At 42.0% G+C, this 22,422-nt stretch overlaps 1 protein-coding gene and 1 long non-coding RNA gene across 2 annotated transcripts in view; one reads left to right on the forward strand and one right to left on the reverse strand.

Annotated features, from left to right (window-relative positions):
• LOC138623969 (uncharacterized) overlaps window positions 1–22,422 on the forward strand; it is a 31,274-nt gene that overhangs the window by 7,885 nt on the left and 967 nt on the right. The gene's annotated exons all lie outside the window — the stretch shown is intronic.
• Window positions 10,039–21,614, reverse strand: LOC138623957 (uncharacterized). The gene is made up of 9 exons (XM_069703767.1): window positions 21,524–21,614; window positions 21,252–21,309; window positions 17,194–17,544; window positions 15,747–16,013; window positions 14,851–15,138; window positions 14,391–14,504; window positions 14,174–14,235; window positions 12,137–14,038; window positions 10,039–11,727 (listed from the first exon to the last, which is right to left on the reverse strand). The coding sequence occupies exons 2-9, from the start codon at window positions 21,289–21,291 to the stop codon at window positions 11,698–11,700; spliced, it is 3,054 nt and encodes a 1,017-aa protein (XP_069559868.1). The 5' UTR covers window positions 21,292–21,309; window positions 21,524–21,614; the 3' UTR covers window positions 10,039–11,697.

Genomic DNA, 22,422 nt, shown 5'->3' on the forward strand with positions numbered 1-22,422 from the left:
CTCTCGGCCTCCTGAGGTCTTGAGAAAGAGGAAGGAACTGACAACATTTCTGTTGAGGAAATCAATAACATATGCAATACCATTTCTTTTGTAGGATCACACACTGCGTAGACATTTTCCCATGAATTACTTCATGATCTGTCAGAGGTGGAAGAAAAACACCAATGTTACAACTGATAACACTCACTTTGAAAAAGTCAAAGTCCTGCATTTAATATTACTCTTACAGCTGGTTGAAGTGTGACTAGATCATCAAGTTGCATGTGGGTAATTCAATTAATTGGTTACCAACTGAGTGATCATTAGATGATTTATGGAGCAGGAAAACAAAAACAAATCCCTTGCGTTTTTATGAAACATGGAGCTTCAAGTCTTTTGGCATCAAATGGTTTTTTTTTTAAATCAAACCACATGAGAAGTTTAGAGAGAAATTAATGAGATAACTGTCTACAATTATATCAAATATTTATTTAGAATTTTTCTCGAGCAAACATACTTGCCACCACTGGTTTTACAAATAGACTGTATCTAAAATGTACAAAGCGTGTCATACGCATGCTTTCCCACTAGAGGGAAGCGTATCGGATCAGCGTCAGGTGCTTTTGGAAAACAAAACAATGTGGAAATCCATGTGTTTATAGGGTTAGGAAAAAAAAAAAAAAAAAAATTCACTACGCGGACTCTTGATCTGCCACATACATGGTTTTCTCACGTTTGCTTCCCTTTAGTGGACAGACGTGTATTACACGATTTGCCTCCTGTTCGATGTACCCTTTGGGCCTGAAAAATGAAGTAAATGTGGAAGTCCCTTAAAGTGCAATACCACTGAGGGCCACTGGGGGCTGGCCCAAAAAAAATATCTGGCTCCCATAGACTACCACCTAAAACGCATACATTTCTTTTGTGAAATACAAAGTCAATCATTTTTTTCTGTAAGTCATTATGTTGCCATTCCTTTTAATCAGTGTCCTGGTGGTCCCTCTTAAAATAATTCCATAATTATTTAGATATTAGGCCTCAAAGAGAGGTATGTTTGGGGGTTCCTGGTATAGGTGAGCGGGTGCAGTATCCTCGTCAGATCCACGTCTCGGTGTAATGGACTGTATCAGTGACAGTCTGGTGTTGACAATCAACTTTGAGTCATTTTATTTTCATGGAGTTGAGCACAGTAGAGGCAAAAAAAAGCTTTGTAGCGCATATTGCTAATTCTTAATTTCACAGTTTATCTGACCAACATCTCTCGGTGACAGCCGCGTCTTATCTGTAAATTTGTTTTGGTCCAGATCAGAAGAGACGAGCCATCGTCTGAGACGAGACTGTGCACTGCCACAACAGGTTAGATGTAACACATAAGGAATGAAAACCGCTTCCGTCTCGCCTCTACACGACAGTGTTTGAAATAAATAGTTAATTGTGTTACATCAACTAGATATCTCAACAATGGAGATATTGCTTCTCTGGGCTTCACGGACTTGAGCATCCCAGAAGCTTCCTGCTAATCCCTCTGTTAATACCCCGAGCATGAACCTATAAGCTTCCTTATATTTGCGGCGGGGGGGAAGAAAATAACAACATAATTCTCCCGTCCCGACAGAAGTGTTCAGTGGCTGCTAAGCTACCACATTACTATTTGAAGAGTGACTCTGTGTCCAACATAGCTGGACTCATTTCATTTCCAGTGACACATTAATAACATGAAGCTCGCGTCGTTGAAAAGATAATCCCGTACTTTTGGCCGGCAGCCTTATCAAGTCTGACCTGAGTCCAAAGAACGACTGTTAGACGACAGAAATCTGTGTGAAAAACAGACAACAACATAATAGCCATGGACACGAATAGATTTTCAGTCCTTGGCTCCCAGCTCACGCCAGCTAATCAGTTTTATAATGATCACATCAATCCCTTTTACACAGAAATACCAAAAGGAAACTCTGGTGTAGTCTCATTTCAAAGTGCTCTGCAGTTTATTGCCAAACAAGCGCGATTATTTTTTTCAGCCAGCATGTGTCCTTTATGTACAGTAAGTCTTGTAAACACAGAAACCAAGATTAAGTTTCAGTATAATTTATGATCGGTGAGCTAATTTTCAAACTTCTCCCACGGCTGGGAACAGGGCCAGGACACACACCTGTACAACGGGTCCACTCGTGGGCGTTTATTGGATTATCTTGGTGTTACTGGGATCTCGGAAAGTGGGCTGTAAAAGAAAAGCTGATATCGAAGCTGCTGGATGCATGGCTGCGTGGTCAGAGATCACCGTCGCATGAGGCGTTAGTGTTTGAGGTTCCTAAGCAATAATAACTCTTGCGTCATCGCCTCTTTATCATGAGCCTTAATTTGAAAAATATGCACAACAGTAAATGGCTTGTTGATTGTTTAGTGGGCTCGTTGTTTTATGTTTTCGTCCCTGTTTTGCATCAACCGTATTTGTAAACAATTATTTGAACAGCACCAGTTGATACCTGGTGCACGTATTTTTAGCTCTAGTTTCCACATGAATCTCAAATTACCCAGCTATGATCAGGGTCTTGAATACAAAGTGCTTTTAGTCACTTCAGTTCCATTAAAGAGAGTTTAGCTTTTAATGTACGACTGCAGAGTGAGATAAGTGCTCTGAACTGGATCGCGTAGATGTTGAAAAGCGGTTGATCCTCAGACCAGGAGCTGGGATCGTGGAGATAAAAATGTCTTGAAAGATCAAAAAGGATAGCACTTAAAATCCATCTCATTATGGGAGCAAAAGAGAGTTGAATCAGTGGGTTTGTCAAATAGCGAGTGATTGGCGAGATGAAAGGAGCCTCCTGTTGGACCGGAGCCACAAGACGGAGACATCACGCTCGTTCTTAGAGGTCGATGAAACTTGAACGTCACCGCTCGTCTGATTAGAGTGTGAAATTGCTCAATAGATGTACAGAATTCACGTCTTTAATGTCTTAGCAGTGCAAGCCGAAAGAAAGCGGGAAAGCAACTGTGCGCCAATGTTACAGTGAGATTACATTTTAATGATCGCCGTGGGGAACATTTGCTAACATTTGGGAGCATTTAGATGAGAAGTCAGCTGCTTCTGACCTCACTCTGGCTCTCCTCTGTAAAATGAGTAGCTCTAATACCAATAATTGCTCTGCCTGATATCTTTTCTTTGAAAGAAATTACAAAAAGGTAAGCGGATTAAAAAAAAAAAAAAATTAAAAAAAAGATTCATTACAGAAAAGATTTTGAAAATAATTGACGTAGACTCCATCACTAGTGATGAAAACTAATATATAGAGAGGTGGTTACAAAACGTAATTCAATTATTAAGTAAACAGCATCTAAATCTCTTATTTTGAAAGCAGATTTAACCTTTGTTTTCTATGTTACAGTCATAGATTGTCCATTTTGTAAAGCTACATCCCTTTTATGATGATCTTCTTTACTTCACACCCCATGGCTCTGTAAGTTCAATAAATAAAATTTAAAAAAAAGATTAGAATTAAAATACCTCTGTGTCATGGAGCCTGATTATTATTACATGAAGTGATTTCATTTGACTCTTTATCAGGTAGTACCTAAAGGAATAAGCCATAAACTTATAATATAATTGAACCCCATCTTTATCATATTTATGGTTGCATTATTTCAGCAGTAGTCAGTCTCTCCAGGATTTTCCAGTTTTTGTTGTGATTTATCAAAAATACTTGATTTTGCAGTGGATCGTGTCAAAAATTGCGATGTAATTAGTTTTTTGCAGTAAAATTCCAGGAATTAGTAAAAAAAAAATTGCAAGTCGAGCAAAACATATTTTTTTAAAGCATCTTAAAACATCATATAGATTTCTAAATCAAATTAAATATTCAGGTCAAAATGAGCGCACAAAAAAAAAATCAAAATTTAAAATGTAGGAATATTTGATCAAATTTGATAAATGGCAGATTGGGAGCATCACAAATTGACATCACATTTTGATTTGAATGTTTCTGAGCTCTGATTGGTGTGCAGAATATGTGACATCACATTTTCCCAACTGAGCCACTCAAACCAGAAAACAGTGAGCGAATCAAAAAAGAAATAAAGAAATGTTTCACCGGAAAACATTTTCACTAACAGAAAATTTAAGAGATTTTAATGAGAGGCCCTTTAAAGTTCCTCTAATCCTCATTTCTATATTAATGAAACGTAAGAATGCCTTCTAACGAAAAGCATCCACCTGAAAAACATACTGACAATACCAAGTATAGAATTTATTATAGGTTAAATTAGAAGCTGCATAGTGCAAAAAAAATTCAGGCTTTTAGGGCTTTATAAATACATAAGCAATTTTAAAACCTTGGCACTACAGAAGATAAGGATAAATAAAACATAACGTATCATTACAGTGTTTCCACCTTCGAAGGGCTTTTGCTTACTCAGCTTATTCTTTGAGGGCTGATAGGACAAACAGTATCTTTTTTTTAGCTCAGCAAAAACGTCACTTCCGAAGGATCTTCGACATCCCTCAGAAAACATCGTCCTTATCAAAAGCAGTTCAAAAATATATGATCGTGACCAATTTTGTACAAGTGAACCCCGCCAAAAGTTTTTGCAAATGTCAAGGTAAACTCCCCCAAAGGCTGGCTTAACACGAGGTCACATGGTACAGCGGTGGCATTTCAAAGGGCAGAGCTATTCCAACACTGTCTCGGCCACTTTTTATAACACAAAGTCACACAGAAAGAAGAAGGAATGATGTAAGGTCTGCTGTCAACAGTGGTTTTCAGTATCAGCTATTTTCTGATTAATCATTGAGTCTTAAATGTCAGAAATAAATGACAAAAGCCCGTCACAGGTTTGCAGATTAGAAAGTGATGTCTGATTACTTAGTCTGCAGGAAACCCAAATAAAAATTCAGCCAATGTTTGATTGTTTTGTTTTGGGTGACCAAAGCAATGACTGGATTTTCCAAATTAAGTTTTTCAGATTGCAGCTGATTATTTCAATACTTATTTAACACCCACACCTGGATTCAGCATCCACTTATAGATTGATTTTGTGCAGTTCTCCCCCCAACTTTTTCTTTTCTGATCTGTGTGGCAAACTCAGGCGTCATTGAGGTTCCTTTATCAGATGACCCGACAGCACTGACTATATGAACGATAATTTATCTGAATGTCAACCCAAGTGTTGATGTGTCTGTTCTGTGTCTGTTGCATTTTGTTTTCAACATTACATCCCTTCAAACTGCTTTCTTTTTTCAGTATTTTAATGTGTTTTTTGATAGCGATACTTCATTCACCCACTCCACTTCTTTTCTTTTTTTTTTTTTAGCATTTTAATAGCAGCATTTAAACACTTGAAGAAAGTTGTAAGCAGATATACCGAAGTATTACTTCTGTGCAACATCTATAGCTGCTGTATAAACAGTTAACGAATGACTAACAACGTGGCTGTAGTCATATTATTTGATTCACAAATACATTTCTTGCAGCATGGTATACACTATTTATTAATGTATTATTAACTTATATAAATCAATAATAATAAATGTTGAGCTTCATGTTTACTGGCATTCTCGTGACTTTCTCCCACTGTACCATGAATGTAATGCCCCCCTTCAGTTGCAGCCGTGTAAATAAGTGTTTAAATGTGCTCCAAAGGCGGTTAAGATAAAGTTACCTTCTTCTTTTCTTTTCTTTTTTGTTCTATTTTAGGATGTAATTTTGGACATTAATAGTTCATTTTGCATTTTTTAGTTATTGTTCCAGTCCTTTGAGATTAGAACTGTGACAAAGGGCTTTGCCAGAAAATCTGACTCGATTTACTGCATACTGCAATCAGAAATGTGTAATGAGTTGCTAAAACAGAGATAAATTTATTACAGTTGACTAATCTGTCAATCAAGACCACTCTCATTTCCTGCTGTGGGTGTAAAAGATATATTTAGAATGTAAGAGTTGTCAGTGCTGAGCCCGAAGAAGTAGGGCAACACATGCAGATCAAATAACACAAGTGCTGTATTTAATAGGAATGCAGGGATGTACACAAAAACCTGACTTAGCTGAATACATGGCATGCATAAAGGTTGAAAATGTATAGTAAGTTGCACAGTCGGGCATGAGGTTAATTAGAAACGGTGGTATCATTACTGTGTTTGTTCTGCAGCACGTGAGCTGACAGTGCAGCATATAACACAGTGAAGCTGTAAAACACCTTTACTACATATTGTACTCTAAGTCTTCATCATGACTGTTTTGCTAAGCAAATACAACACATCCCTGCCGCTTCTATATAGGTCGGACATGAATAAACACCTACAGAAAGAAAGGTTTCTTCGACAATTCCTTGATCTGGCACCTGGATGACAGCCAAGACATGTTTTTGATTGTGTTTGCGCTGCTTTCCGGTCACAAGAAAGTAGGCCGGCAGCACAAAGCGGTCCAGGAGAGAATGAAATCTACCCAGCTGGTGGCATGAGAACGTAGTCAAGCTAATAACCAACTAAAGCCTCTGTCCTGCAGGGTATTTAAAGCTCCACTGACAGCCTTATGATTAAAGGTATGTGGGTCTTCACTGCAGGCATGGCATGTAGGACAGTTGTTTAATCAGGCCCCTTCTGCAATATACTGCACCTTACATCACCCGCAGGCTGCCACGGGAGTGAGGCTTGACTGGCTAACAGATACAGCATAATTTATCAGCTCTTTTTTGTCGTCCTCTTCCATGATTATCTGCACAACTTGGTGAAACAAAACTCCTGTGAGCAGTTTTTTTATGCACCGTGGCTGCAGGTTTGCAAATGGATCCATCATCTGATTCTTATCACATCTGGTTAGTGTGTCAATCTCATTTATTTTAAGACTTTAGACATTATACTGGAGTATATTGCGCATGCATTTCCTGGCTTTTCAATTTGGCCGTGTTAAAGAAATAAAGAAAGAAAAAGCACACGCCTCTTCTTCCGAACAATAAAAAGTTGAATTTGTCAGCAGTGAATGGCACTCAGAGGTTTGCTCCAGTGCGACTCGTTATGACTCAGTTCACTTCCTTTATGACCACTCTGCTTGTGCTGCTGTCACACCACATTTTGAATAAAGACCGGACAGAAATGTAATATCCATCAGCTTTTACAAAAGACTTTTCACTGTGACACCCCGACTTCCGGACAAGTGTAGTATTTTTACAATATGTTGAGCTTTCATACGAGTGATGAAGTAATTAGTAGAAAATGGACCAAAAATCTCAAAATGAAAAATGTGAAATCACCATTTTGTTAAGTATCTTCTCAAGAGTAACTGTGATGCTGCATTACTCGCCGCTCGAGGCTCACACATATTTTTAGTGACTCATGCATCTGCTCTGTTTCTCACAATCATCTTTCTTCTTTTGTGCTGACGCTGGATTTTGGGCTGCAACACATGACTTAATTATGAGAAGAACTATCCGCACTACAATTCGAAGAATCTTCTTTTTCTTCGAACATCTAATAAAAGATGTCTGCGCATGAACTCTCTTGAGGACACATCTCGTCTGTGGTTTCAGTATGAAAACTGTGACCTTCTTTTCTTTTAGATACTCGGTAGGTGTGAATTTAAATGTCATTATATGTGCAGTTGGACTTTCCGTCCACTGTGCAAGACATTTACGGTAAAGCCACGATGACTTCTTCTGTTAAACTTCTGCTTCTTAAAGGGGGAAAACATCTGTGAAAACATTAGTGTGTCTACAAACCAGCATCTATGAGAAATAGATTTTATTTTTTTTCATTTATGCATTTGAATTACGCAGAAGATATCAGAGATGTGTTGAAAAGCCTTTGAAATAGTGGATTTCTTCAAGGACTCGGGTTTGTGTCTGATTTATTTTGCTGCAGAATATCAATAAATAGTCTGTCTTTGAAAGAGAACGCATGGTGAAAGATATTAAACACAACACAATACGCTCAATTGATTCAACAAAAGATTACGATGCAACACACAACTCTTTGAAGTTCCCGTGTTTGATATGTATCCCTGAAGGCAGCAGTTCACCTTTAAGCATCTATAAAAAAAAAAATTTTTAAAGTCTATGACTAGGATTTCCTTGTTGCTGCACATGACTGTATTTTGTTTTTTTCCTCGTGTTATATTTTTCTTAGCTGGACTACAGACAAAAAATAATATTGCCTATGGCTTGTATTTTAATTTCAGCACACACCATCAAAGTTGCACAGATGGTGAAGGCCTTGAGGAGGAAAATCAAATGGTGGAAAGTGATCAATAGAAGTTAAAAATCCTCTCACATGGCTCCCCCTTGTGGGTGAGGAGGAGTCAGTGGCTGCCACAGTGCAGTTTGGGCTTCTTATTTCTGACTCTGGCATCCAGAGCGATTTATAGTTAGTGAACTGTTGGGGATTCACTGTCCTGCTCAAGGACATTATGACTGAACAGATAACTGAGGCACAAACTAAAGCTATAAATTCAGGGTCATATTGTCAAACTCTGAAAATGTTTAGTTTTTTCGTACAGTGTTCCAGTGTACAAAGTTTAATCGTAAATTTGTTTCCCTCGGAGAGTCGTATTCATATGCCGTTTCACTGAAAGGGTCAGTGCGCCGCGGCACAGTTCAGTGTCTTGCTCAAGGACACTTTGACTGATCTCAAAGGGCTTCATTTCAGTGTTCATACGGACTTATGAGGCCCCTTTTCTCAGTCACCATCGATGCCACGAGCAAGAGACAGGTGTCATTTATTTTCATTCACTTGAAGATGTTAGTTAATTGGACTAAATTCTGCCTGGACTTTGCGGTGGTTATTTCTAAACTACAACTACATCAGATCTACAAAAATATGAGTGCCTGCTGAGCTGGACTGAATCTAAATAAAAAATTGGATTAGGATTATATTGGCCATTTTGCAGTATTAAGGTTTCCTGAGCAAATCTACTGCAGTCTCCCGAGTAGAGTCAACACCGGCTCTCCACACACTCGTCTCGGGAAGGCTTGTTTCTGCAGTTTGACACACTCAGAATCGAGAATTCATCAGTTCAAAAAAATGCCCTAATTGCACACACAGCACTTGAGTTATGTTTTCCTTTATTTTATGCCTCCAAAGGGATGCGTAAACAATTACAATTACTTGCGGCAGTCACAGTAAATTACTGTAAATCAGGATACTAAAACAACAAGAATAGATTTACATGCAAATTGGCCTCGGGAAGGTGGCCACATCAGCTTTAGAGGTTTACTGTGTTGCGTGTTTGAAGACTACAAAGTGTCTCGCTATTTCAGTCGAGCCGTTTACACCATAAACAACACACGTCCCTCCGAAAAGAACAGGCACAGTCTAGTATACAAAGTAGTGCATCTGTAAAACTGCTCCAAACTTTTCGTAAATCACAGCTTTCATCTGGGACCGGTGGCCAATTCTGTAACCTATTCTGGTAGCAGGTACTCAAACGCACTCCATCTCCAGTCATTACACTGCTAGACTACCGTGAAGTGTCTCCAATAGTGAGCAGCAGGACTGTTCATCAGAGGTGACGTACAAGTGGGAGCAGGGGATTGGGAGACTGATGGAGCTGTGATCCAAACACACGCGCTGCATCTCCACAACAAGCCCGAGGAACAGATTTATCTGAGGAGAATCAACAACAGCACTCGGTGTACACAGGCGCCATGAATAATTAGCACTATAGACACAGTGAGCAGAAATATGCTCGAGCTGCAAACAGCTCTGAGATTCTGAGGAATACCAGAATAAGTAAGTGTTGTTTCTGTGTGTGTGTGTGTGTGTGTGTGTGTGTGTGTGTGTGTGTGTGTGTGTGTGTGTGTGTGTGTGTGTGTGTGTGTGTGTGTGTGTGTGTGTGTGTGTGTGTGTGTGTGTGTGGACTCACTTAAACATGTACGAGGAGGCATTTTGTACTGAAAATCAAAAGATCCCCCTGTTTGGAAGAATGCACTTATTTTTGAAAGAGGTAAAACAAAAGTCAAGTGCATTCGAGACAAGTTACTTCCACCGTGACGGCAGAGAGACAGCCACCGCAACAAACTCAGGTTATCCATCCAGATTATACACAAATCTTTGTTAAAGATAACAAAAATCTTTAGAAATTGTTTTATTTTAGCAATAACAATAAAGGAGCACAAATAAAAACTGTACTTGTGGCACTTCTTATGGAACATCTGTACGAATTATTTACAAGCTTTAACTTTCCAAAAATCAGAATCATTTTTCAAGGCAGCAAAGTAAATCTCCTGCTCCAGATGTTTGGTGCAGCCGCCAGATGTGCTGTGTATTTGTCCATGTTGTTGCTCAAGTGTAGATGTTGAGTTTATTCATTTTCATATTTAAGTTTAGGGCTAGGATCAGTCTGTCTTTTGTTTTTCGTATTATCGATAAGTCCCACAAAAAGACCAAAAACAATAAAAATACATTCCATGTTTGTGTTCTGATTGAGCCTCTGATCTCGGTGCATCTGTCTCGACTGAAGATGTAAAATCTTTAAAAACAAGTCTACAAATGTGTAGTTTTGATGATGATTTAATTTTTTGGGGCGGTGACGCGGTACTACTGTGATGCTCTGCAACATTTGAACTCTGTGTCACAAGAGGCATGTTATATGTCACATTTGAGCAACAATGACTCAATTCATATTTGTTAGAGGAAACTCCCTCAACAAACTCGTTGACAATAAGAGGAACATCCTCAGCCTCATCCTTGAAATAGCAGCACTGATAGCAAGAAGTGGTGCAACCGAAATCGTCCATGCACAAGTCTACCTGAGTTTGGAAAAAAAAACAACAAAAAAAACATTAAATATCAATAAATACATAATCTGTAAACATAATAATGACATTCCCTTGTTTTTAATATGCTATCTGTGCTGCAGTAAATTGTCTCACACTGCTTTTTCAGCAGAAAGCGTGGCAGCTCAGGTCTTTGTGCTGACCTCATTCATGCATGGGTGCGATTATTTTCCCAGATCATTTAAGTCACATAAAAGCATTTAATTAATGAGCGCCCATCCGTTCGTGGGATCCCACCCCCCCCTTCATAGTTAGCCGAGCATTATGTCTGAGCACCGCTGAGGCGAATCCTCTTAATTGAGAAGTGTCATAAGAGGCATCTGTAAACAGAGGGCGCGAAATAAATAACTCAGAGTGAATCAAGACCACCCCTACCGCTAATTTCCTTCTTTCAGAGCTGTCACTGTTCCCAGCGGACGAGTCCATCTTGTTCAGAGGTCCTCTTCTCATTTACCTTCTGTCACGGTTCGCTCAGGTAGTCACAGATATTCATACATAAATGCATTTTATCAAGCGAGTGTTGTTCAGCTATGAATGGATGACGGGATGTGAACTCGGTCAGGGAGCCGTGGATCACTGATTTTTTTTTTTTTAGAGCAGGCTGTCGGGCAAATTTTGATCCATGACCGTCGCTCCAGAAATCAAAGCAGTATGATACATGTGGAGCTGGGAAACAATGCGGATGATTTGAGGGGAGGATTTTAGTTTAAGTATAATTTAGCATACTCAATTAAGTACTTTTTTTTTTTTTTAAAGGGCAGATAAAAGCTCCGTCTTTGCCATTTCTTTAAAGAAAAGAAGAATAAAAACTGACTGCGATACAACGGTATGACAGCTTTTGAGTGTAGAACCCCGTGCAGTCAGTCTTGCTTGGTGGTATATTGGATCATGTCTGTCAGCTGTTTGTTTGTGGCAGTGCATGTGGGACAGTCGTAGATTGTAGTCTGCTGACATCTGTCATCATCTCGGTCTCCCTCGGTGAGCCTGTTGCTGGAAAAACACAACAAGTGCCTTCATTGCCAACATGTCATGCAGAAGAAGCAGCAGAACCTCTGACACGCGATGGTACTTTTAAAAAAAAAAAACTGCCACAATGTGACAAACACTCAAGTCTAAATACATTTTCACGCCATCGAAAAAACTGTCAATCAAAGCGCATGCTGCATCCACTTAGAGGCGCTGTCAAGCATCCTTCGAGAAATGCACCAACTTTTAAGGAGGCAGTGCAAGTAGAAGGAGGCCTGTAACACTGCATGCATGCAAGTACACAGAAAGCATGACATGCCAGCCGTAAGTGCACATCTGAGAGATAACCACATGCCGGAAATCTGTAAAACCAATAAACATATGGCATCTGTTGGCTGCAGTTTCAAACTCTCATTCTGTGTCTCACACTCACCTGCGATGGGTGGGTGAGGTGGGTAGGGTGCCCATGTCCACGGGCATGGACGTGGGCATGCCTATGTGCGCTGACGTGCGCGTGGCCGTTTCCAGGACGGTGATGGTGGTTGGCGGGCATCGTGGCAGGATGCCGCTGCACATTGGGCTGCTGGAGCACCTGCGCGGGTCGCTGAGCCACCGGCATGTTCACCGGAGGTCTGGGCGGCTGCGGCCCTCTCGTCGGGGATCTGTGCTGGGTGCGCTCTTTGGGGAGAGTCTGAAACTGCGTGAGAGGGATGACAGGAGGAGGGGTTGGTGGGTGCTGAGGCCCGGCGGCTGCAGGGTGAACCAGGGCAGCCTGCGTCTGCTGGTTGCGGTTTTGAAATGTTTGAGCCCGCTCAGTGTGGGCTTTAAGTGCCGCCTGGGTTAGGTTGGAGGGATTACGCTCGGCAGAAGGGTCTGGTACTGGAGCAGTGCCTCCTTGGCGGGGGTGACTGGCACCGTGTATGACAGGTTGCGTCTGTGTGCCTGGGCCTTGTAGTGGTGTTTGGATCGGTGCTGCTCTGTGTTGCCGGGCCATGTGTGCCTGTTGATTAGGATCAGCCAAAGCTCTTGTATCTGCACCCTGCGGCGCAGCGAGTCTCTGTTGTGTCGTGGGTCCTCGTGACTGAGCAGAGTGGCCTACAGAGGTCGGCTGGCTCATGAGAGGCAGTGCCTGGGGGTTATTGCTGTGAGTGGCTTCCTGCCTGGGGGCGGTCTGGCTTCCAGGCAGACCTCTGATGTCTCGCTGAGCACTTTCCCTTTGTGTGCGGGGGCTTCTCTGTGTGTAGCGCGAGGACTCAAGCTGTGTTACATTGCTAGTGTTCGGACGTCTGAGATCAGCCGAACGGCTCCGTGTCTGCCTGTCCACTGATGAAGCGTCTTGTCTGGGTGGTCCTCTGCTGTGGGACGCCGTCTGGCCCCGAGTCTGAGGGTGAGGTCTGTTTGGTGTTCTTGCCTCCTGTGTGGGAGGATGGGTAGTGTAGTCTGTAGTCTCAGAGGTGGACTCAGGTGATGTCTGAACTCTTTGAAACGTGCCGCTGGGATACGCTGGTGTCCCTCTGAGGCGATCCCAGGGCATCTGTTGACGGGAGGAGCTCGGCGCCGCCTCGTGTCTTCCCGAGTTCCTCTCAGACCTCGTGTGACGCTCTGCGTCCTGCTGGTACGTCTGCGTGTTGGCATTTCTCTGAGCGGTGTTATTCCTGTTATATTGTGTATATCCAGTGGGGATAAGTCCCGGCTGATCAGTGTTTACGTGACCATTCAGCCGGGGGTCACCAGGATCCAACTGCCCGCTTTGCATTCTGGGATTCGATTGTGCTGCACGTGACAGGTTGTGTTGGATTTGTGAAGCGTTATTATTGGCTGTATTTGTAAGAGGAAATGAGCTGTCATGCTGAGTCTGTTGGCCGTACGAGTTAAGATTGACATGAATGGTTGGCATCTGAGCATTGTTGCTTGTCTGGGCGGTCTGCGGCAGCGTGTTGAGGCTGACGTGGACCGCCGGTGGCTGTGCGCCACCCTGGGCCGGGCCGGCCTGTATAAGAATGTTGGGATTTTGCTGCAGTGCGTTCGGGAGCGTATTTGCATTCTGAGCATCGGTGTGCATGAAGGCTGGGTTGTCAATGCCATTGTGTGGGTATGAATTGGTGTTCTGAATAGTATTGTGCAGGAGTCTATTTGTGTGGTTCTGGCCATTGTATTGGTGTGTGTCGGAGTTACGTGGGCCGTTCGGCGGCAGTGTCTGTGGGTTTCTACGGGTTTCGCGCAGGGCTGTGTATGAGCGTCTGTCAGGGGGGCGTGTGAGTGTGTTCATGTGGTAGAGGGGTGGGTGGGAGCCTCGGTCCAAATCCCGTCCACCATTAGTTTGTGGATCTGGGGGCTTAATGGGAGTAAATGAAAAATGAGGGCAGGAGGACACAGCAAAGGAAAGATGGAGTGAGGGGTTTAATTTGTGAAAAGCCCTTCAGCACCATCACAAAGACAAAATCAATATGTAAACTTTAGAGTGGCTTACTATTTGCCTTGGATTTGGGTTCTCCTTCTGAACGAGCACAGTCTCCCCTTCTCTTTGCTGCACTGTGATAACAAAAATAAAGAAAAAATTACCCCTTAGTGCAAGAAAACATGCCATCGTAAAGTGAAGATGGACACAGGGATCATCCAAATTCAATTTTAAGTGTTTGTCTCAACAAAATAAGCCAAAGTGGATAAATACAATGTTTATGGCTCACCCCTCCTCCTTCGCACCAGCCAGATAATGAGCAAGATGAGGAGCACGATGATTATGATCAACAGCAAACAGCCAATCACAATCCCCGCTACTTCCCCAGCATTGAGACATACATCTGAAATAGAAAGAATGGTGTCATAGCGGGAGAATTAATAAAGATAATGAGACTGGAGCTCAGACAGACAAGAGGAGGGAAAGAGAAAAAAGACCCGGAGAGGAGGGCAGGATTCTAAAAAAAGATGATAAAGTAATTGCAGAGAAAGAGACCGAGGAGGAAAGAAATGAAAATAAGGGAGGGGTGGCTGAGGGTCACTGAATGACTTTGACCACATTCTCACCAGCTCAATCTCCCAGGATACTTTCTGTCCCTCTCCTGTCGTGAAGACAGATATGGGGACGGAGTCCAAAACCAACCGTCATCATCATTAGTCACGGAGAGGTCAGCATTCACCATAACTCACCTACAATGACTAAGTCTGTGCCCTGCTCCGACGTGCCGCCGGTGATGCCGTTTCTGGCCACGCAGACGTACCGGCTGCTGTCATTGGTCGTGAAAGTCTGGAGGCTGAGCACCCCGCTGTCCGCCTGGCCAGATGCGACCGGCTGTCCGTCACGTTGCCAGGAGAAGAGGGCAGGGGGCAGCGAGTCAGATATACAGGTGAGACGCACCGTCTGTCCCACCAACACGTTCCCTTCACCGACGCAGTCTTTAGGGGTGTCCATGGTGAGCACCGGGGCGTCAGGGCCATCTGGTTTATTGAAGATTAAAGGACACCGTTATCAGTATCAAAAGGATCTGACGCACAAGTACAAAGAAGGACATTTTTAAAAAGCTGATGCTAATGGACATATTATATGTTGTGCTGAAGGAGTTGTCATTTCTGAATTTGGGGTTTAAAATTACCTCATCAGGCTAAAATCACTCTGACGAACCCCCTTTGATCTCTTCTGTATTTTGCTTAGATAGCAACAGCCCCTGTGATAGTGATGTCATAGATTGCCACTAATTCTCCTGATGGAAACTTTTGTTCCCACAGAACGTGGAGACTCAAATTTAACGTGACTTACATTTGCTTAAGCACAAATATGTTGGGCATTTGGGGTTTCTCATTTGGGAAAAGAAACCTGTGTTAGGTGTTGGAGAACAGCGATACTCCTGAGAGACTTGTCACATCAGAATTAATAATGCGATCAAAGCCAGAAGCAGCACAATAAGCTTATGGTAGAATGTCCTGAGCGATCCGAGTGCAAATCGGCACACTGTATGCAACGCAATGTGGATAAGCAGATAAGCTACTGCTATTTGCAATGGCTGCAGCAGATTAGATGCCTCTTGTCTAGATCAGTGCAGACTCACAGTAGACAGTGATGCTCCCTGTGGCAGTTCGGGCACTGACAAGGTTGCTGGCGGTACATGTGTACTCCCCGGCATCACTCCGTCTGGCTGGGTTAATAACCAGAGAGCCACCCGAGATGGTGATCCTGGAGTCAGCGGCGATGATTGAGCCTCCTTTGCCCCACTGGACCGTTATCTCCGTCCCAGCAGTCCATGTACAACTCAGCGACACATTTCTCCCCTCCACCGCCACTGAAGGAACAGATAGACTCACCCCGGCTACCGCATCTGCAGGGAGAATACAGAGCATCCGTTTTTTTTTTTTTTTTTACCGACGAGCTGCAAAAGCAGAATTACAGAGAAAAAGGTTTCTAAAGTAACTATTACTGGAGGCATAAAGCCTGGGAGTACGAGAGAAAGAGAGCACACTTCAAAGTTAGGGTGACAGAACAATAGAGGTCAGTTTTATGTTGCTGTTGAGGATAATTTGTTGTAATAAAAGCAAGTGGGAGCTGAGAGGGGACAGCATTCAAATAAAACCACAGATGGTGAATAAGGGGGCAGACGGTGTGAGTGGTAGCCGAGATGCATCTTGGCGAGCAGCCTGAGTTACAGTAAATAATTGGAGAGGGAGAAGAGGAGGCGTATGGACGGAGGTGGATGCTGTGACTAAGCGACAACCGCAGCAGCAGCAGCAGCAGCAATGGCAAACAAACAAAAACATTCACGCAACAACGGAACATCTCTAATCACTGGCGGTTCTGCACATTTTCCGCTTGCTTGTGATTCAGCATTTCGAATTTTGGGATTTGAGCTGCCTCTCCTACTGAGAGTGAGGTCATGAGTAAGTAGGAGGTTTGCGAGTCGTGCTCAAGGACTCGGTCGTTTCCCTGACACGAACCAGCAGTTATGAGTTTGGCGGATGTGACCTTTCAGCAAAAAGAATTCGGTCACCCTGCCACCCTATTAGCGCTGGAGGTAGGAAAGACGAGAAAATCTGTACGTCATCCGTCCAGCGTGGGCTGCTGACTGAAAACAGAGAGAGACACTCAGCTGCTCAGGCTCCATTAGAGTACTGAATATAAATGAATGCAAATACAGTATGTACTGTATGTAAATGCCCCGCTACGTTTATACCGCGACAATATCAGACATCTGTGACCATGAGCGCTGCATATCAAATGTGTTTTAATTAGAGTAGCGCCTGATCTACTGGTTACATCCACTCCTCCTTTTTTATTCATTTTAACTCGCCCACTATGGGTCACTAATTTCATTATACCTCCCAGGCTAATTCTCTTAGTCCCCGAAACTTCCCTCTTCTGTCTTTACTCCCCTTCAGTTCCTCCTTAACATTACCACTTCCTTCAAAACCTCCCTTCTCCCACACACACCCTCCACCATCCCTCCCACCTTCCTCCTCTTCTCGCCTAACGTGAACTCGCAGGCACGCTTCTTTATCTCTTACCAAACACCCTCAGCTGTATTGATCTGGAGTTAGCAGCCAGACCCGTGGTAGCAGAGGGGATCACCTGCACCGTGTAGTTCCCCGCGTCTCGGAGCTGGGCATTTCCGATTCGGAGCTGAGTAGCGGTGATGGTGACCCTGCCCTGGAACTGGGCCACCGGGTTAACCACCGCGGCTCCTCCGGCCCACAGACCCAGAGTGTCTCCCCCTTGGAACTGCCATGTCATGGACAGGACCTGTGGCACGGTCAGCACTGTGAACACTATGTCAGTGCCAGTTTGAGTGAGCACCGGATCTGTCTGGAACTGGATCTGCACCTGGTCCTGAGCCAGGACTCCGGCAGAGAGGAGAACTAAAAAGGAAACAAAAGAGGTTTAATGTTTACAATGTTCCGCAGGTTAGTTTAGGGTGAAGTCTGACAGGTAATAAACAGAAAGTACAGCTGAAGCTGATAGAAATCTAATTTCATTTTGCAGGTTTTTAGCGGAAACCCCAAAATAAATCTACCAAATAATCACGCTGCATTAAAAGTTGAGGAATCAGATGATGATAATTTTTTTCATGAGGGACACATGAATGTTTGTACCAAATTTCAGGGAAATCCATCAGCTGTTGAGATTGCCAACCCTGGAGCTATGCTGCTAGCAAGGCTAAAAACACAAGCTTATGAAAAATAATGTGTTGTTAGAAATCAAATCAGCGCCTCCCAACCTTCGTCAAACTGGGGCTCGTTTTACATTTTCAGTGTTTGAGCAATTCCACAGAGACATGCTGTCTTTAAACTTATCAGACGAGATGAATAACTCTTCAAAAAATAAACTAAGATCAGGAAAAAAAACAAAAAAGCCCAAATGATCAATATAAACTTGTGCAGAAGAACATTTTACTTCTCCAATTAATCATCAGACGATTCCTCAAATACTGCAGAGTGTATACAGGGTAGTTAAAACCAGCTTCACTTCAACCAGCGACAGCAATAAAACTCAGATTCTACATTATTAGAGTGATGCATCAATGTATAAGCAACGAGGCATTTTTACCTGCTGAACATCTTCTGTACCGTCACTTAAGTTGATTTATGAAATACTTGTAATACAGTAGTCTTAAATTTGAACTTTTACCAAGGTACAGGATCCAACTACATCCTTCACTGCTGCAGAGAAGAAAATCTATAGATACACAGACTCAGGGCTCGGGGGGTAAAAATCCATTACTAAAGTACACACTTTTTCCCTCCTCGTAGATTTCACACCATGTTTTTTTGGATTGTAAGTGATCCCAAGCTAAACATCTATTTTGTGTTTTTGTTAGCCTGACTTAACGTAAGCCATGTCATAATCACATTTACTATCTCTGTTCACAAGAAGCAGTGGTGCATGGGCGATTTTTAGGAAACCATGTTGTGAAGAGCCATTGATTTTACGCATTCAAGCATTTGACTCTTGTATGTCCATTTGTAGCCTGCGTGGGAGTAAAGAAGAAAATCTGTGTTTTTGTATTTGGCTGCCAGTCCTGCTTCTTGTTTGTGTTGGTGTTACTGATTTAGGCTGGAAAAGCCCAGTTGAAATTTCACTGCCCTTTTTCCTGGCATACAAAGCTACCACGCAAGAGCGCTCTCGCCAATGAATTATAGTAAATCAAATCAATATGGTCGCGATCAGCCTCGCTGGACTGCCTTCGCAGGGTTTTCACAGGTGGAGCAGAGGAGAAAATGACAGAACATCAATACGATCCATTTCGCTGCTTAGTTGATAAAGGCGAGGAAAGTGTTTCGGGCTTTCAGCTTTGTTGGTTTTTCATCAGAGTAAAGACTAATGACTCAGATTTGAGAAACACCTAAGTGACACAGCACAGTGCCGATGCTTTCATGTGCTGTAGGATTGTTTTTACAAGGCCGGAACACGAGAGTCAACGTCCGATTTGAATAACTAGCAGCTGAATAATAATTATGTAACGAACGTATAACTCTGAAAGTGACCCAGTTGCAGATGTGTATCTTAAAGCCCAGAGGCCAACTGTGGTAAAAACAGATTAACTGGTAATCAAAAAAGTTTGTACTTTCTCTGTGGATGGTCTGACGGGTTTAATCCGACACTAATTTTCTTCAGTTTAGTTCAAACCAAACACTGTTTCTAGGAATGTAAAATAAATGCTCTTTGGTAAACAGGAAGTGATTTATCAGAGACACGTCCACCAAACCGCCAGCATTTACAACAGAAAAAGAGAAATGTTTTCACAAACAGTGTAGGTTGAATCAATTCTGCCGATAGAGAGCAGCCAAATGAATATTTAATATTATATGAAAATGTTGATGATTATTGCTTTAATTATGATCTTCTACGCATGAAAAAAAAATCATTAATTAATAAGCAAATAAAAAAATGATTTACATTCCTGGTGCTAATTTCCTTTGCTCGTCTTATTGCAGCAGCACAAATACCTGAAGATCTGTGCTGCTTGATTTTTTTTGTTGTCATTTTTATGCTGAATATTCTCACCAACAAATTGAAATTCAAGCACACGGCTCGTATTATTCTGTAGTTTTGTTATTGTCAAGAAGTCCCATGGAAAAACTAAAACCAGCAAGAGTTTTAAGTCTGCCTCTCGGCAGTTTCTGACCGAGCCAGTTTGTTCCTACTGAAATCATAAATCTTGGAAAAGGTCTCACAACAAGTTGTTTTGGATTTTTCAAAAAATTGAATGGGTGTAGATAATCCCGTAAAAGAGAAAGGCAATGTAGTTTAAATACAAAAAAAAATATTAAAACAGGAGTAAACAGTGCATTTGTTGGGGGACATTTTCATCTGTTAGACTAAAAACAATCAGAGTAGTGGGGCTTACTTAAATCAGAATAAGCTACACATGTCCATGGTGTTGCTCACTTGTGTTTTAGTAGCCTACATTTTGAAGAACAGCAAATGTTCACAGTACAGAGAAATAAACTGTATCACGCTTTAGATCCACAGACAAATAATGGCTTTGGGTTTTTCGTGGGATATGTTGACAATGCCAAAAATGTAGAATACTACCGGCTGTAGTCTTTAAATTGAGGGTGTTGCGCCAGTGATTGGGCCCAAGCGGCAGCAAACTGTGACGTGACCAATTGGTTTAAGAAGTGACCATATGACGGGATTATATTCAGAATGACCACCAAAAAAACTAATAAAAAGGGGTGACTTTAGCTAACAACACCATAATAAATGTAGTAACTTCGTATTTCACAAGAGAAGTTAAATGGGAGTGTATGGAGCCAGAGACTTTTTGAAGCCGACCTCAAGCGGCACTAGGTGGTTTTGCAGTTTAAGGCACTTCAGAAGCTACGTCCACTTTTATATACAGTCTATGATTGGGCCCTACAGTGACACAAGTAAAGATGCATTTTAAGTCAGGGTCGCACAGCAGCTATGTAAAGTATTTAATATATTTGTGTAAAACAAGGATAAAAAAAAAAAAACAAAAATCTCAAGTGTAAAAGTTAAACATTCTCTTCTCGTTGTCTCTTCTTTAATTTAGTTTTGTCCGTTCTGAGAAAGAGATTTGGGCTGTAAAATACAGACTGATCTGTATTTGATAACCTGCCTAGGTTATTTTTAAGTCCAATCTTTGACATACAATAGCCAAGTATCGGTGGTCATGCTATTATTAATGCTTCAACAGCCAATCCCATTAAAATAACAGGCAGCATACCTCTTAAAGAAACAAAAACCTCCTCGTCATTCTGATCACATGCTGAAAACTCGGATGTATGAGCCTGGGAGGAGGCCCTGAAGGCACCACGTCACTCAGTAGTCAGTGCACAGACAGGAATGCAGCGGCGCAGGTTTAAGAGCGGTTAAGACGAGTTTCCTGCTTGAAATGCAATTGTTTTATATACGTGCCTTGAATACCACAGCTTTTCCTCCCTGGCCTGTGTTTTTTTTTTTTTTTTTTTTTTTGTCCTTCTCAGTACAGACTCTGTACCGATACTCTTTAGACTTTAGAGACTTTTGCGAGCCGTATGAACCATTTGAACGTCACAGTCGGAACAGGAGTTGAAACTGTCAGCGCAAATTGTTTTACCTGCCAGCGACAGACTGATAAGGAGCAAAGGTTGTCTCATCTCGTCAGTCGGGCCGGTCTGCAGAGAAATTAAACGCTTTAATATACCAAAATTACTTTTGCTATGAAGTCTGGTGATTTCAATAGTTTTTAGCAGTTTCTTTAACAGAACCGTCTCCAACAAAAAAGGTTTTACCGCATTGTTCTATTTTCAGTTCAGTTTACACCCGAACAAAACATAAAAGCTCTTGTCTTGAATCGTGAGAGTATGAGTTTAGCTGTATGTAACTTACCAGAGTATCTCTCCCCTGACTTCATGTTCATTTTGTGCTTAGCTGTGCTTGCTGTCTTATGCGTCTACTTCCTGGTTCTGGACTGTCACCTGTCAAAAGACACACCTGTTGTGTTAAAGAACCCGCAGCGATTAATCGGCTGCAGAGTCACCACTGACACGATGAAGTGTAGCTTTGAAAATATAGCTTCATGTAGAAAGAGGGAATATAATCATTTGTCTATGCTTTATTAGGCTGTATTATATAAAACTGTGAGGGAAGGATTGAATTTCATTTGACACTTGTGCAATGACTAATAAAGGCATCGAATTGAATTTGTGTTCTCAAAAAAAAATGTTGATTCATTACTTTTTATTGGAAATAATAATACTAATAATACTTTTATTGATAGAGCATTGAAATGTTGAAGGATTGAATTTCATTTGACACTTGTGCAATGACTAATAAAGGCATCGACTTGAATTTGTGTTCTCAAAAAAAATGTTGATTCATTACTTTTTATTGGAAATAATAATACTTTTATTGATAGAGCTCCTTTAAATCAATAAGATAAAGGCCAGAAAAAAAAATTTAAAAATAAAATTGGCAATATAAGCATGTACATATATATACAAGCATGCACGGGCGACTGCAGGTCAGCTGGCAGAGCCCACTAATCATAAGCTCGGTGGTTCAGTCCAGTCCACATACCAAACCTAAGCGGCAACCAACAGTGACTCCAGTTCGGCATTTCGGTTGTTGCCGTCTTGCTATTTTGGAGCCAGAAGTGTCAACATTCGGGGGAGCTGCGGGGGAGCGAGCAGCGAATCTGACTCAATCTGATCGGGAACCTGACGATGCTACACCCCGCCCACTGATAGCAGCAGGCACACCCCCAAAAATACTGCTTTTTTTTTTTT

Source organism: Brachyistius frenatus, unplaced genomic scaffold, assembly GCF_029030835.1.
Source record: "Brachyistius frenatus isolate BFR_SWC_R1_liver_20210118 unplaced genomic scaffold, ASM2903083v1 Contig_48, whole genome shotgun sequence".
Lineage (NCBI taxonomy): Eukaryota > Metazoa > Chordata > Actinopteri > Embiotocidae > Brachyistius > Brachyistius frenatus.

Excerpts from the sequence above, each read along its gene's own strand:
- LOC138623957 (XM_069703767.1), bottom strand. The coding sequence starts at position 21,291 with ATGAGACAACCTTTGCTCCTTATCAGTCTGTCGCTGGCAG. Across the intron at positions 14,236-14,390 it reads GCTGGTGCGAAGGAGGAGGG|TGCAGCAAAGAGAAGGGGAG; the intron begins GTGAGCCATAAA and ends TTGTTATCACAG. Across the intron at positions 11,728-12,136 it reads ACCTCACCCACCCATCGCAG|CAACAGGCTCACCGAGGGAG; the intron begins GTGAGTGTGAGA and ends GTGTTTTTCCAG.